This window comes from Raphanus sativus, chromosome 9, assembly GCF_000801105.2.
Source record: "Raphanus sativus cultivar WK10039 chromosome 9, ASM80110v3, whole genome shotgun sequence".
NCBI classification, from domain to species: domain Eukaryota; kingdom Viridiplantae; phylum Streptophyta; class Magnoliopsida; order Brassicales; family Brassicaceae; genus Raphanus; species Raphanus sativus.
In genome coordinates, this window is record NC_079519.1 from 22,216,141 (window position 1) to 22,232,706 (window position 16,566).

The 16,566-nt window shown below is 30.4% G+C and overlaps 1 protein-coding gene and 3 long non-coding RNA genes across 4 annotated transcripts; 2 read left to right on the top strand and 2 right to left on the bottom strand.

Moving 5' to 3' along the window:
* The first annotated feature begins 2,239 nt into the window (after positions 1-2,239).
* On the top strand, positions 2,240-3,435 carry LOC108824029 (uncharacterized). The gene is made up of 3 exons (XR_001945140.2): positions 2,240-2,598; positions 2,939-3,087; positions 3,180-3,435. It is a non-coding gene; the product is annotated as an uncharacterized LOC108824029 (long non-coding RNA).
* LOC108824030 (uncharacterized) lies at positions 3,430-4,666 on the bottom strand. The gene is made up of 5 exons (XR_001945141.2): positions 4,366-4,666; positions 4,164-4,279; positions 3,979-4,092; positions 3,665-3,881; positions 3,430-3,576 (listed from the first exon to the last, which is right to left on the bottom strand). It is a non-coding gene; the product is annotated as an uncharacterized LOC108824030 (long non-coding RNA).
* Positions 4,667-9,033: 4,367 nt separating this feature from the next.
* On the bottom strand, positions 9,034-10,567 carry LOC108826477 (CASP-like protein 1C1). The gene is made up of 3 exons (XM_018599856.2): positions 10,301-10,567; positions 10,113-10,215; positions 9,034-9,361 (listed from the first exon to the last, which is right to left on the bottom strand). Exons 1-3 carry the CDS (start codon positions 10,456-10,458, stop codon positions 9,128-9,130), a joined length of 495 nt encoding a protein of 164 aa, XP_018455358.1. The 5' UTR covers positions 10,459-10,567; the 3' UTR covers positions 9,034-9,127.
* Positions 10,568-13,789: 3,222 nt separating this feature from the next.
* LOC130499612 (uncharacterized) lies at positions 13,790-15,816 on the top strand. Its single transcript, XR_008938505.1, has 2 exons — positions 13,790-13,922; positions 15,249-15,816. It is a non-coding gene; the product is annotated as an uncharacterized LOC130499612 (long non-coding RNA).
* The last annotated feature ends 750 nt before the right edge of the window (positions 15,817-16,566 follow it).

Genomic DNA, 16,566 nt, shown 5'->3' on the forward strand with positions numbered 1-16,566 from the left:
ATTTGTGTTTCTTTTATCAATAATGTGTTTTTGTGTGTTTTAGTATTTTTAGTGATGATTTGAATCTATGTTGCAGTCAATAAGTAAATTTAATGTTGAGATCTTTGCATTTAGTCATTATTAATTGTAGAATTAACGGGGTTGGTTAAGCATGGAATTTTGGCTTTCAATTCAATTCTATTTTTTTTTCAGTTTTTCGACTCTAGTAATATATGAACTGGTTATGTATTAAATTTTGTTTGTTTTTGGTTTAGTTTGGGCTATAATGTTAAAAACCGCTAATATCCGATAATTTTCTGTTTCATTTAAGTTCCGGTTTTTTCCTATTTTCGGATAATTTAGAAAATTTAGATTAAATCACTTTTTAGTTATTGGGATTAAATATCAGATAATTTGAGTAAATTTATTTATGCTGGATATAAATTATTTGGATAATTTGAAACTTTTGGGTACCTTAGATAATTTTTTAAATTTATGGATAAGAGATATTTTGGTAATTCATTTTCAAGGTAATTAAGTTTATAAGTAGTGTTTAAAATTACTTGGTAACTTTAAAACTAACTATAATTAATATTTTTAAGGACATAAACAATACTTTAAATATCTGAGTACCTATTCTGATTCAGTTCAGTTCCAGCTTGATTTTTATTCCCTTTTTTTGGTTCTAGAGATATATGAATAATTTAGTTATTTGTAAAATTCATTTCGGTTTCAGTTCAGTTTAGGAAACAATTTTTTTGAGCAAATTCGAATAAAACAATACCCCGCTAATTAGCTTTTGTTTCAGGTAGCTCTGTTTGAGTATAATGTTTTAGAAATATTTGTTAATTCTATTACTAAAATTATTTGGTGATTTTCTCTGTTTGATTTCGATTCAGTTTGGACTTTTTCCTGAGATATATGGATCGTCTGATTATCTGTGAGCATCAATTTTTTTTGGCGTAATTAAAATAAACTAATACTAAGTAAGAAAAATTATTGTTTTATTTATTTTATGGAATTTAATGTCTAAACATTTTATCGGATAAATTGGAGTGTAATGTATATTTTATCTAAACATATGGAATATTTTTAATTTCATTTGATTATGCCAGTAGTGTACATCTTCAATAAAATAGAGTGTAGGTTCACTTTGACATAACTAAAATAGACTAATTCTAAGTCAGGATAACTATTGTTCTATTTTTTTTTTTTTGGAATTTCATGTGCGAACATTTTACATTGTTTAAAAAATATAATGATTTTTAATGCGATGTTTGGTCGCCTGATTCCAACTCAAGCTAGGCTTTCTTTTTTTTTTTTTGTGAAAAAAAAGCTAGGCTTTCTTTCCTTGAGCTTAACCACATGTTTTTTCTGCATCATCATCTTTGATCCTTTGCCTCTGCTCCAAATATTGAATTTTAGATTTTGATTGTTTGAGTAGCAAACTAACCTGTGATTTACGTCTCTACAACTCAGTCACATATTTTGTGTTACACCTCTTTACATTATGCGTCTTCTCCTCAAACTGTAGAATCTTGTATGTGCAGCTCAACCACCAGTTTCATTTCTTTTTCCAGTTTCGTATTTTACCTTGTGTATTTTCTCTAAAACCCTAGTCTAGCATTCGTTTGTTTTAGTTGCGGCTCAAACTGTGGTTTCTGCTTCTGATACTCTGTTTCTTGATTAGCATAAGAAAGTGAGTAAAAGAGGTGTTTATAAGCAATCTATATAACTCAGGAGCACATCATGTAAAATCTTCGATCGCAATGTCCTAAATACTGTTTCGATTATTGAGAGCTCATAAGACAACTGAAATAGGAAGTCTATGAGTCTGTGACTTTTTCAGTTCTCGTATTTTGGTCACACCATCCTGAGAGGAATTTTATATAATAATGAATCAAAAATTAGTTTACTAAATATTATCACTAAACTTGAATTTTATAATGTAACTTTTTCTCGTTGAACATTCCTCTCTCTTTACTCACTATTTACAGAACTTAAGCAAAAGGAAGTGTTTGACAAAAAAAAAAGGGAAAAGGAAGTAAATACATATTTCTAGATTTTACATTGATTTTTATCTGACCCAAATTTACAGGAGATATAAGAGAAGAAGAAAAAGAACAAACATAGAAGTAAAATGTAAAACCTATAAGAAGTTATTCAATACGTCTCATAATTTTGTCTACAAAGATGGTATAATCATTGCAAGCAACAGTGTTAGAGCATCTTTATAGCAGACGCTTAGTGCGTAGCTTAGGGTTAATTTTAATTAAAAAAAAGAAAAAAATAAGAAAGGCGAAGACAACGACGCTTAATTAAGCCCCGTGAAGCAACGACGCTTACTCGCGAAAACTCCGCGAAATTGGTTTTGTCTTCCTCCGGGGCCGCTGCTGCGGCGTCGACATCGGGATCATCATCTTCTCCAGCGGCTGGTTCGTCATCGTCGACGACCACGTCCTGGTTCTCAGGAATCGTTAGAGGCAAATCGGGAACGGGAAGCTATCGAAAAGCGCGTCAACGGTGGGAGGAGGAGAAAGCGGGGATTACGGTGGAACAATCAAAGGGAAGAACCAATTTCGCAGAGTTTTGTTCAAATACAGTCCCAAATCAATTCAGGTTTGCCCCTTTTGACATGTAAAAACGTCTAATGAGAATTTAAGTCAATGTTCAAAGCCATATGTGAGATCAAAGTTAATAGCTTGATTCTTGTTTTGTGAATTTTCATGGCTACTGGTGTATGTCTAAGTTGGATTCTGGCTGTAACCAGCTTGCTCGTGTGTTGTTTTCACATGTATCACAAGGTGGCTTTTAAGACAAAGATAGTCCATTTCTGAAAATTCAGAATTTTTCTTGGCATAAACCTGTAGATTCTTGTTTTTGAATTGTCATGGCTACTGGTGTTTCTAAGTTTGGTTTTTGGTAGTAATAGCTTGTTTGTCTTTTTCCACTTGTTCAGAGATTTTAAGTCAATGTTCAGAATGTACTTTTGAAGGATGCACAAGAGATTGACCAACTCATAAGCTATCTCATCAACAAAGAGAACTCTGAAGGTGTTGTTCTGCTTGGTCAGGTGTTGTTCTGCTTGGTCATAGCACTGACTGCCAGGTGATTTTTTTAATCCCCAAACACTCTCGGTCATGGTTCTGAAAAGAAAAGCTATATTAGAAACTCTTTCTTCTCGGGTACTTTTGAAACAGGACATTGGGTATTATATGGGAACGAATGCTGCATGTTCCTGAGCCGTCCGAGCTACAATTTTGCAGGTGACAATTCCAGATTATGTGACTTGTATTTTCTCGCTCTTCTCTTAAAGCTATATCATATGTTTTGACTTTAATGTAGCTTTGATCATAATGTGTAGTGCAATGTGTTTATGTTTTGAAAATGTTGAATACAAAAAAAATCCTAAGAAACTTGCAATGGAGGAGAAAAGGTATCAAGTTGTTTAGATAAGTTGTTTACCCAAAAAAACTCCTTAAATATTATTATTATATAACTAAGCAACCTATTATGAATTGTTGGGATAATGATGCTCTTAAAAGCTAAACCTTGAAATACTCTTGTAAAGCTCTCCAGTATATCTTTCATAACATCCTGCGAACACAACATCAATAACATTATTTTTGGTTAGTGTTTAGTACTTATTACAATCAAACTTAATTGCTTTCTTCAGTTTGTTTACCTTAGTTACAGAATCTTTCATATATATCTAACGATGTTTGAGACAATAACAATAGATCAAAGTCTTTGCTCTCCAGCCGTAACATAATTCTAAAAATAGAACTTTGGAAGAGTTGCCATATGTAAGACACTAAGGATGCTACTGTCGATAGCCACTACAGCGTTTTGACTATGACCTTGATTACCGAAAGTTCAGCTTCTAGCTCTCCAAGCTTGACCTGAAAAAGGGAAAGAAGAAAATCAAGTATAGGATGACGAAATGGGAAGCAATGGCTGTCCAAGAAATTAAAAACAAAAGCAAGCATATGAGTTCACCTCAACATCATCCAAGCACATATTTGTCTATAAACTCTTTGGGAGAAACTCCACCTTTGATATTTGGTCTTTGAAGAAACATATCTTTCGTGCCATCTCTCCACATCATTTAATCTTCATAAAAAAATATCAACGTTCAGAGACAAACTTCAAACTGAAACAGATTACAATGGACAGTCATATACCTGGCAGGGAGATGATCAAAGAGAGAGGGAGAGCCTCCCAGAATCTGATGAGACGCACTTTGACGGTGGAGATGCACGATTCAGTCAAATCGATAGATGAGAGTCTTTAGATTTCTCTGAGTCACATCAAAATCGTTTATGGAATACAATGAACCATCTATAGACAATGGCTGGTATGTTGATTGTGTCAGAGAATGCTAACCTTTTTATAGTCGCAGATAGACTGCCTTGCATAAGAGAAACTCGCATTGAGGCTAGATCGTGGTTGATAGAGTTAAGAAGTGGATTAAGGTGACGAATCAGTGACTGAGCGTTTCGGATTGTGAAAAGAAGATGAAACGACACGTTCAAATCCCTACGTTGAGATTCTTCAATCAACATACGCTCTGGAACGGCGGAGGAAAAAAAATTTGGAAGAATCCTAATATCACGTTTGGGCTGGTTCTTTCAGAAAAAAAGGTAAGGCCCAACACAAAACAAAGCCCGCATCTATTGCATAATTACGTTAATGAATCGCTGCGTTTTGGCTTCATGGGACACGTGGCGCAACGACATGAAACGAATTTCCAAGCTGTCAGCTGAGGTGGCTTCACGGGAGGGATTGAAACCCTCTTTTATATAAATAGATTATTTTTGTTTTTCTTAGAACAAATACATCCATTGTTGTTTCGTAACACTATTTTTTATTTGGTTTGAGGCTTTGTGCATATATTTCTTGAATTCTTGACATTGATGATATCAAAACGGTGGTATTTTAATTTAATTAATAAGTATTGTTTTGTCCACATTTTCAATCAGGATCTTTGAGAATGGCAAGTATCAACTCTCTTTTTCTGTCATAAAATGGCAGTCACCGGATGATTCATGACACTGACAGTGATACAAACGCCAAACTTTTAAATAACATTCGAAATACTAATTCTATATAGAGACTCTATACTTATTTAATTTGGGTTTTTCTACTAAGGATGATATCTATATTCTATTAATTCTTCAACATGTCCAATTGATATGAAGTTGTGTCCAATTAATTATTATTTTAATTTAAGTGGCCACCTATTAATATGTAACCACGATTAAATCCTCCGATTTATATTATTTTTATGCTTCTATTTCTCTTTCGATTCATCTGCCTTTATCTTTTCTCATTGTTGATTCGGTCATGTTTTTTTTTTTGATTCGGTCATGTTTTATGGTTGTAAATTTCAGGAATCGAGAGTAAAGATTCTCGATGGGAAATGTTGTAAAATCTTTATATAGTGTTTGGTTTTGTGTTAAATTCTATGAATGGTTCATACATCTGTTGAGTTTTGACACAAACTTAAAAACTGCAAAAAGGAACTGATGAAAGGATTAAAAAAAAACGAACGGCTGAATTTAGGTCTACAGGGGCGAGGGGAAGAAGATGAATATGAAAGACGTGTCTCACCCTTATTTATTTTAAAGTAACTGGCTATTAACCGGCTTTAACCGTTGCAATAACCTGATTACACAGAAAGGACATGATATAGGTATTATGTTTTTTTCCTCTTTGACTTTTTTTTTCTTGAAATTCAGATTTATTCAGCTAGATATTAATTTATATATATTTAAATAGATTTGATTTAAAATATTTATTAAATGTGATTTTACTTAAAATTAGTAAAGACCAACCCATTTATATATATATATATATATATATATATATATAAATGGGACGAGTTCGACTCGCAACCCAGTCTTAACCGTGCGCATACCGGATCAAATTTTAAATTGCTATTATTTAATAAAATATATTTTGATTAAAATTTATACACAAATATGATTACAAAAATATAAATATAATTAGAAAGAAAAAAATAAAAAAAAATAAATCTAAAACAAAGGGTCAAAATCTAGATTCTATTAAGGGCGGTTAACACTTACAAATCTATTTTATTAATTCTCATGTATGACCAATTAATAAAAGGTTGGGTCTAACTTAAAAAAAAATAACTGCATAAAATATAATATAATTATATCTAGAGCATTGTTAACCGTTCGTAACTTCCCTCGGCATATGAAACGATAACTTGGGCTTCGAATATTGTTAACGATTCGTAACTTCCCTATGTTCCTGTTTTTATGTTCAAATAAAAAAAAAACAAATAATTTGGACTGAATATTGACAAAAGGACCAAGCCTTACCATATGATACATGTACATACTTACAAAACTTATCTATTCTATTAAATTCATATCATACAGAATATGATTGTACAAACACACAAACATAAAAATTATGTTTCTTTAAAAAATAAAATTAAAACTAAAACTAAACAACTAAAATTAAAAATTATGATCATGATCCGATATTCTACAGATTTTAGTTTAACGGGTTTTAAATAGATTTCTACATTTGGACCCGCCCTTTTATATTTTTAGTTTTATATTCTTTTAGAAATTTAATTTTTATATTTATATGTTTTAGTCATATTTGTGTTTTTCATTGTATAACATTTCTCTTAAATAATTAATAGGAGGTTTTAATCATTGTATTAAAATAGTTTGACCATACATATATCAATATGTTATGTTTCTATTTTAATAGTTTGACTATATTCAGATTCGCCTTTAAAAGAGCTGATATATTTTTTTGTTTTACATATTTTAGAAATTTAATTTTTATATTTATGTTTTTAATCATATTTATATTTTTCTTTGTATAATATTTCTTTTAAATAATTAATAAGAGGTTTTAATAATTATCATAAAATAATTTGACCACACATATATCAATAGGTCATATTCCTGTTTTAGTATATTGATATTATATAATGAGAAAAAACATAAATATAAACATAAATATAAAAATTAAATTTATAAAAAAAATGTAAAACAAAAAATATACCCGCTCTTCTAAGGGCGGGTCAAAATCTAGTCATATCATTAAAGAAAAAGATAATCCATGATTTGTTCAAGATTAGCGATATTATTATTGTTATTAATACAAGTGGGTTGAAAGAAAGAAAACAAGCGGAGCGTTTTATATCAAGAAAAAAAACAGCGAAAGCTCGCTGAATGGCAAGTGAGACCGCTTTGGACGCTAAAACAAGACTTTAAAAGGTCATGTTTACTGCTTTTCGAACACACATGGGACCCCTCCATGCTCTCCTCCATTTCCCTCTCCTTTTCTAGTAACTTCTTTTAACATTTTATAATTATTTTCATCAAAAGGATAGAATGTAAGTTGATAATATAAATGGAAACAGCTAAGAGAAACAATAATAACATCTTAATTGTTTTAATAATAACATGTTAATTGCTTTTATTTACTACTATGGCTTCGAATGGTAAACAGCATCCCGCTCGCACTGCAGTTAACAGTAAAATTTTTTTATACATATACCATATATCTATAAGTTTTTATAACTATTAGAACCGCATCGCAGTTAAATCGTTTGTTGTGCACCGCTCAATCCACAATCATCATTTGGAGCCATAGTATGGATGTTATTTTGGCTGATTCTTCCAAATTCCAATATAAGGAGTTTTCAGCAGCATTTGAGGCTAGATTCACCAGCATTTGAGACTTCATTTTGGTTCCAAGATGAATGTATTTTTATTTACTTATGGAGACTGGATCATGACCAGTCAAACGACAAAGCAGATAAAACAGAAGAAAAAAAGAGAAGCAAGTGAATCTAGCTATCCACCATGGAACACAAAAGATCTACATTTCAATTTATCTTAATGCTCTTATGGGACTATTATAAGTTATTTTGAATAGTTAAAAAAATCGGCATGTGGGATTAATATCCATGAGATGGAATCTTCCTTTTGTTCTGACTTCTGACGCAACAAATGGTCGCATGTGCTTCATCGAAGCATTAGAAAATGATATACATACCCTCGAATGATGTAGAGGAAATTTAACATTAAATTTTCCGATAATTATGTTTTCGGCTTTTCCGTATTGGAAAAAGGCTCACATTTTTTTTGACCTTTTACACATGGCACTTTTCCATTCACTACAATACTATTCAATTTTATCGTTGAATTTGACGATGATGAAAATTGAAAACAATAAAGTTATCTTTCGTTACCACACACATGTTCATTCACTATAAGCCGGTTCGAGATACTAATACAGAAGCAAAACATACATCCCACGTAACATGCCCCCTTTTTTTATAAGAATCTAGTTTTCTTTGGTTGTTCTGTCTCTGAATTTCCAAACAACCTCTATTTTGTGAAGTAAAAAAACACAATTCAGTTTTTCTCTTTACAGACAATCAAAAGAAGTTGCCCAAAAAAAACAGACAAACAAAAGATATAATGTAATTTCATTTGACATAAGCGAATTTTATATATTTCGAACATCGGCTGGAATATCACGGTTTATGATAGCAACTCACATTTCACAAGATTTTGTGGAATTGCATCAGATAGTTTTGTAATTACGTATAATTTAATATTGTTGTTGGTTACACAAACTAGCAAATTCGGCATAACATGATATCGAAATCCAGCCTTACTTTTTTACAACGTTAAAACAAAACATGTTTGTCATAAAATATCGATTGTTTTTACGATGCAAAAGTTTAAAGGAGGTGAATACGAAGCTTGCCCATGCTCAGTGTTTTCTCATAATTGGTGTTTTGTTACAGTGAGAGAAATGACTAGCTAAAAGTGCAATTAACAAAACATTTACGTTTTGATCGAATTTTCGTTTCCATAGCTAAGAGAAGAGGTCCCTCTATATCCATTTCGTTCAATTGATCGATATAAATGTACAAATGAATGATTGAAAGTTCTTTTGATTATGAGTCTTAAGAGTTTATGAGAGTTGGTTCAGTCTCTTATAATGTTAATTATTCCATAAAAATTGAAATACTATGAAGATCTCGACATATAAAACATATATATTCAATACACAAACTACGTATTAGAACGATCTTAAAACGTATATTAACCGATACTGAAAGGGAAAAAAGAAGTTAGATTCAAGATTTCTGGAGAAGAAAAGGATCGACGACCGAGTGAAGAGAGTATAAGAGTAACAAGACGTAGAGGACGAGTGCAACGAAGCCGGCAATGAGAGCTCCCGTGACCTGATCGCAAAACTTTGGAACTTGGCCGCAAATTGGAAGCCAACCTGCGTTTGCGTTTCCTTTCTTTCCCACTTGCGCAACCGCTAACGCAGCTGATAAGCTTGACGTTAGTAGCATTGTCATCACCTCCATTACATTCACCAATGGTCAAGAACAAAAGTTAGTATGACAATTTATTCAAATAAATTGTATTATATGTATGTCGATCTAGTCGTCACCTAACAACCTAAATAAAGCGTGTGACTAAGACACATTAGGTATGCATTCAAATTTATTTGTTTTAACTTTCCATTCAAAGTTAATCTACTAGAACATCTCCATTAAAGAGTTCTTAGAAAGTATCTCAACAATAATACATGAGAGAAAATATGAGAATTTCGCGAAAAACTCTCAAGCAGAATATCATCTTGTGATTACTTTGTTCTTATAGAAAAAATAATTGTATAAACTACAATATAATATCAATATTTTATCATTTGATCTTTTTTAGTATTTCACCAACAAAATGCTTTTAGTCCTCTAAATACATCAAACTATCTTCGAATGGATAATTTGAATTTAGACCATAAATTGAATTTAAATAAGCCATTGAGGAGAATCAGTTGCCAATACTACAAGCTAACTAAGCAGAACTATGTATGTAATGTTGTTGATATATATGCGATGAAGTTTCAATAAATTATTTGGGAAATGAGTCATAAATACCACAAATTAAACTAGATATCAATATATAATATTTTTTGAGAAAGATCAATATATAATATTACCTTTAGAAAAAAACTATGCTTAGAGAAGTACTAAACCAAATAACAGTTATTACCAAATCCAAATGAATGAATGCACGCAGAGAAGTACTAAACCAAATAACAGTTATTACCAAATCCAAGACGACGACGAACTTCCAGAGTAAACTCTCCTTAGGAAGAAACATAACTAAAAAGCTATAAACACTCACGACAGCGTTTGCGATCACAAAATACCTACAAAACATGTTATATCCAACTACTAAAAATATTCACATAACTTATAAGAGGAATAATTCATATGTATTTGCATTTAACATACTTAAAAGCAGCCATATCGGTGTACTTAGCTTCAAGAGAGACGGCAAAGAAGGAAGCTCTCTCGCGGCTAGTGACCATAACGATCAAAGCAGCGAGAGCCGCCCCAAAGGCCACTAATCGCAGCACAAGCGCTCCTATTCTCTTTGTCAACTTCACCATCGATCGATCAATGACAATCTAGTTTTTTATTTTGCTTTTATATGGAGCAGAGGAAAATGAAGAACACAACAAAATATAGCTCATGAAGGGAAGAACACAAACACATGAACTCAAGAATAAACTTATTGGTAATAAACAATATATATTAGTTGAGTGAAATGTGTTGTTAGTTGAGCTTATCAACTATATTCACCGTCGTCGTCCGATTTTCAGCACACGACTATCTTTCCTTGCTCTCTTTATGACACGTGAAGCCGTAAAAATGTATCTATCTATATAGTTTAATTAATTTTATTGAATGATCTCATCTAACGGGTGAATCCCTTATTTTTTCTTTATTTTGTAGTAGTGTGTAGATGAAAAACTTGCACTATTTTATAGTTCATATGATCTGAAAAAGTATTCAATTATCAAAAAAATCAAAATCAATATTACGTCCAAACCATTTCTCTAACAAACTAAAGTAAAGAGAAGTATATGTTATAAGTACAGTACACATATGATTAAAGAAAAACTTACAAACGATATCATATAATTCTTTTTTTTTTTTTGATATCATATAATTCTTTTTGTGTAGTGTTAGTTGTATAAATTTTCTCTCGTTTTATTGTTCCTTAAAATACATTCTCTCTATTTCCTTAAATTCCTTTATAAACTGCGTCACCAAACAGGCATTGTGTTTTTTTTTTCCTTAGAAAATTCATTATATATTTTACTTGGTTTAAGTATTTTTTTCCTTCTATAATGTGATATATTTTAGTAATTACGGGACAACATACCAGTTGATTCGATGTCAAAAGGGATGATTTTATATCTACAGTTCAATGTGAAATATCTATTTTTGTGGGAAAATATTCGACCAGTATTTATTTTGTGAATAATAATGACATCAATGAGAAAACAAATATCTTTTTTTAGTGAGGCGTTGTCCTAACTTCGGTGTTTTTATCTGGTGGGCTCAGTGTTGGAGTAATCTTTTATATTGTACTAATCCAAATTTAAAATTATGCCCATATGCATAATTTTTTTGTCAACACTTTGTGCATAATTTTTTTTTGTCAACACTTTATACATAATTTATCAAGACTACAAAATAGTATAAAAACAACATAAATTTTTATTTAGAAAAATCAAATTCCATAGTCTACTATCCTATAAATATATAAATTTACTTATATATTTAATTTTTAACAAATTCATAAATATTGTTGAAAAGTCCAACAAATCTTATTCTAACTAAAAATGCCTAATAAATAATATTTTAACAAAAGAACCCACAAAATTTATTTATTTATCAATACTAATAATTTTTTTTTGAAAATATGCCCCATTAATTTGGATGATAAGTATAAGCCCAACAAATCTTATTCTAACTAAAAATGCCTAATAAGTAATATTTTAACAAAATAACCCATAAATTTTATTTATTTATCAATACTAATATTTTTTTTTGAAAAATATGCCCCATTAATTTGGATGATAAATCCAACAAATCTTATTCTAACTAAAAATGCCTAATAAGTAATATTTTAACAAAATAACCCACAAAATTTATTTATTTATCAATACTAAATTTTTTTTTTGAAAAATATGTCCTATTAATTTGGATGTCCCAATCTTTGGCTTGGGTGGCTTCCCCTCTACGCCCGCCCTGGGTGGGCTCGTACTAAAGTTGACATTTTGTATGTACTCGATCTAACATTGCTTTTAAAATGGCAAAAGTCAGTGAAATACAAAATTGAAGTTTGATGTGTCTTGTAGTAGATGACCAATTCAAACTGTTTTCACATGAAAAAGAAAAAGAAAAATAAACATAATGTTTCCCTACGTTTTGAAATGAAACCCAATTGTAGAAAGTGATTTTACCAACTACCAAGTTTTAGCTGTCATCACGACGACGAATTAGATGATACAAATATACGTAGATCATGAGCTAGCGTATTAACACGAGAGATCTATCTACATTTTTGCGGATTAAGAATGCCAATTGCTAACTAGTGACAAAAAGAAAGGTTAAGATCTGAGCACACGTTTAGAAACATGTTAGGGACTAACGAGTTAGGCTGGTTAATTCTACAATCAGCAAACGATGATCCCGTGCTGTCTTTTTGTATGGCAGTTTCCTTGGCATGTATGGAGTTCATTAACAAACAAAACCGCCGATTTGGAGTTTGAACCTTGCACCACAAAACTTTAGGACTTGGCCTAATATTTAATAAGCATGCCATTAAATTTTTAGGACAGTAAAAACTTTATAAATTAATAATATTAGTATTTTGATATTTTATTAATTTATAGAGTTATCATTTTATAAAGATTTTTTCATATTTTTAAAGTATGTTTATGGAGAAGTAAATAAGAAGAATATTTGATTTTACGGTATTATATTGATTAAATTTTATAGACACAGAACTCATGTTGTTTTGTTCGATTATTTGGTGTATAAAAGTATGTATCATAGATTTAAAATATATTTTAAGTGTAAAATCACAAAATACCATTCATATAATTAAAAAAATATAAATAATAATAGTTAATAATAGACTTCACTATCAATAAAAATTAAACTATACAATATATTATTTATATTTATATAAAATATGTATACACTATTTATTAATTTATGTTTATATTGAGACAATATGTTTACATAAAAAATTCAAAAAATAATTGTCTAACTATCTTATCGAATTATGTCATATTTTACAGTGATCCAACTTGAACTGGTTAAGTTTATTAATCTATCGTGTTATTAATTTATCGAATATTAATTTATGGAGTTTGTACTATATATGTTGAGATCCAAGGAATCATTGTTTCTGGGGCTTGGTAATAGATTGAGTTTATATATTCATTTCAAATAATATTGTTAGAAATATTTTCATAAGGAAGAAAACATTTCTATACTATTATGTGGTCTTATGGTTAACATATTTTTATTGAGATTGTTAAACTTTAAAACAATTGGTAACCAATAAAAACGGTTCAAAGGAGGATTTAAGCTTCTAAAGATGATGATTAACTAATGGATAAGTGATTTCTTGTAGAAGTTTTTTCTTTAGATGACTCATGAAACATGTGTCATTGTAGGAAAGCATATGAAGTAAGTTCAATGCATCAAAGGAGAACAAATTTATCGTATGAATGAATGATTCTAGAAGACTAAACACTTGTCATTGATCAAACTTGATGGATGGTTGAGATTAAAGAAGAAACTTGCCAATAAAGTTATCAAAGCTTGGTAAGAAACCTTTTGGTCCCTCTCCCCACCTATAATAGTGGTCTTTGGACCACCACAAAGACACATAAAATTTTTTTCTCTACAACACATAAAGAAAGTTTAGGTAAGGGGAGAGAAGGTATAAAGATCTTGAGAGAGAAAGTTCAAAGTTCTTGTGAAAATTAAGAACTCATCTTCCACATCAAAACTGTTCAAGAAGATTTCTGCAACAATGAATATGGAGGTATTCCGATAACCTTTCTTACAGTTCTATTAGGTGATTAGTTTAGATGTCGAAGATCTTAGGGTTCATGTAAAATCATATTTACATGTGGTATCAGAGCCTAATGGTTATAAACATCTACTCTAATCCGGAAAGTATAATAGATTTATGTTTTAGAGAATGAAAGTAGATCAATTCTTAGGTAATGTAAATTTGATCTAAATTAATGTTTGAGTTTGTCCGTGTAAAACCGAATGAGAGTTTCGAAAATCTTGAATCATTCATTATATGTATGTATTTTATTTCGATCTCTAAAATGAGAAATAATTGATGCATAAAATTTTCTATGCATAAATCGTATGGAAATCAAATTAAGTAATTTGTGCATGAAATTTTTATAAAACAATATTTCATATGAAGGGTAAAACTAGAGTTAAAGATATCACCAAAGTGATTTTACTCTAAAATGATTTGCGAAATAAAATTATTGTTCAAATAAAAATTTGATATTTTGAGCAGTGATTAGTTACCCACATATAGACTATGTACTCATTATATGATCAAATAACTTATAGAGTATTTGTATTGTGTAAACTAAATACAGTAGAACCTCTATAAATTAATACTCTATAAATTAATAATCTCTATAAATTAATAAATTTTACCGGTCCCAAATTGGGCTAGTATTAAATATAACACAAATCGATAAAATAATAAGATAATAATATTTTTAAAACTTCTATGTAAATATATAGTCCCCTTAAAATCATAAATTAATAATCTATCTATATATAATTTTTATATAAGTACAAGCTAAATGTTATATTGTTGGTTTTATATTCACAATGAAAATTCTTTGTTTTTTCTTAACATTTCAATAATATTTGGTAAAATTATACCGAAAACCACTTAAAAATTCTATGAAACATAAAAATATACACAAAATAAGATAATAAAACAATATGAAAGTCAAATTTCTAAAATTTAAATAATGTACATACGGTAAAATAAAATATTTCCTTTTTTTATAAATAAAAATATTTAAAAATAGAAAAAAAATCTAAATAAGGAAACTTTTGTAAATTAATATCTCTATAAATTAATAAAATTTCAAAGTCCCAACATTATTAATTTATAGAGGTTCTACTGTATATCCACATATAATTTAGTTTGAATAATTTGATACATCACTCATAAATGTGTTTTGAATTCTATGATAATTAATGAAAATATGGTTGTTACCCACATGAGCTCCATATTTTCTTATCATATGTGTTCACTAATTGTATATATGTGTTGATTAATGTTTTAAGTCTAAATTAAATCTTGTGTATCTAAAAAATGCAGCTTATTTTCCTGCTAGTTTGTCATCCATGGTCTCGTCTTCTATTTTTTATTGGAACCAACTTCTGAGAATGGAAAGAGAAATTTGAGTTGATATTGAGAGTACTATACTTGGATTTGGCATCACGCGAAGATGAACCAAATCCACTAACAGAGGAAAGTACCGATGAAAAGAAAAATATAAGAATTGGGAAAAAGCGAATAGACTGAGTATTATGTTCTTAAGGATGACAATAGCTAGCAACATCAAATCTTCCCTTCCACCTACAGAAAAAGCGAAAGCTTATGTATCAGCTATAAATGAAATGTCAGAGTACAAGACAGGAACCATCCAATATCCCCGAACCGAACATACAAATATGCCGTCGAAACCATGTGTTTATGTGGGTAGATAAAACAAATCTCGAAGAATTGAAAATTTTAACTGAAAAACAATCTCTGATGAAGAAGACTTGATGGACATGAAACAAGAATTTCTTGATATGAAAAGACATAAGTGTAGATAATTATCGTACTACAGAGTATTTCAAAGTTTTAGAATTGAAACTGTTTGTTTTTAGTTTGTTTTTGACTATCATGTGTTTCAGTTTGATGGAAATTATCGTTGACGTTTTAGCTTGCTTTACAGTGTTGTTCTAGAATTTTATTCTTGTGACAAAGTACAATAAATAACATGGTTCACAACATAAAAATAAATTAAGAAATATCGTGAGATAAACTAAGGTTGGTCGAGTTCAGTGAAGTGGTGAAGTGGCAAGCAGTGTAGGTGTACGCGCGTGGTGTGATCGGTGAGACGCTGGTTTTGCAGCTGTTTAGTCTTCCCCGGTGGAGGCTCTGTCGGCGGTGGCGTTTCAGATCGGTCTCATGACTCGTGTCGACAATGAGTTTCGTTTGTCGGTGAATCTCGTTTGGTGAAATGGGCCGTGGGCTTTATTTCCTTTTGGATGTCACCCATGTGTTTTTTTGGGCTTTTATTTTTGTTTAAGTGTTATTTGGGCTTTGGACCTGTACTTACCTTTGGGTTTTAATATAATTTCAATTTGGGAGAAAAAGGTTGGTCGAATTCAGTAATTGTCTTCCCTTTCTTTGATGGTTTTCCTAGTGGCATATTAGGTTTGCTTAGACACCGCGATAGTTTATATTTTCATTTGTTTTATCTAATTTTCTGACATTTACTATATGTGTACAAAATATAAAACACACTGCATCAAACCCAAACAATATTAGAAAATGAAGAACAACCATTAACTGTTACCAACTTACCATTATCATGAAAGAAAGAAAAATTTCAAAGGCGGTCTGACATGCTCTTACCTTTTTT

Excerpts from the sequence above, each read along its gene's own strand:
- LOC108826477 (XM_018599856.2), bottom strand. The coding sequence starts at position 10,458 with ATGGTGAAGTTGACAAAGAGAATAGGAGCGCTTGTGCTGCGATTAGTG. Across the intron at positions 10,216-10,300 it reads ACCGATATGGCTGCTTTTAA|GTATTTTGTGATCGCAAACG; the intron begins GTATGTTAAATG and ends CATGTTTTGTAG. Across the intron at positions 9,362-10,112 it reads TCGTCGTCGTCTTGGATTTG|GTGATGACAATGCTACTAAC; the intron begins GTAATAACTGTT and ends AATGTAATGGAG.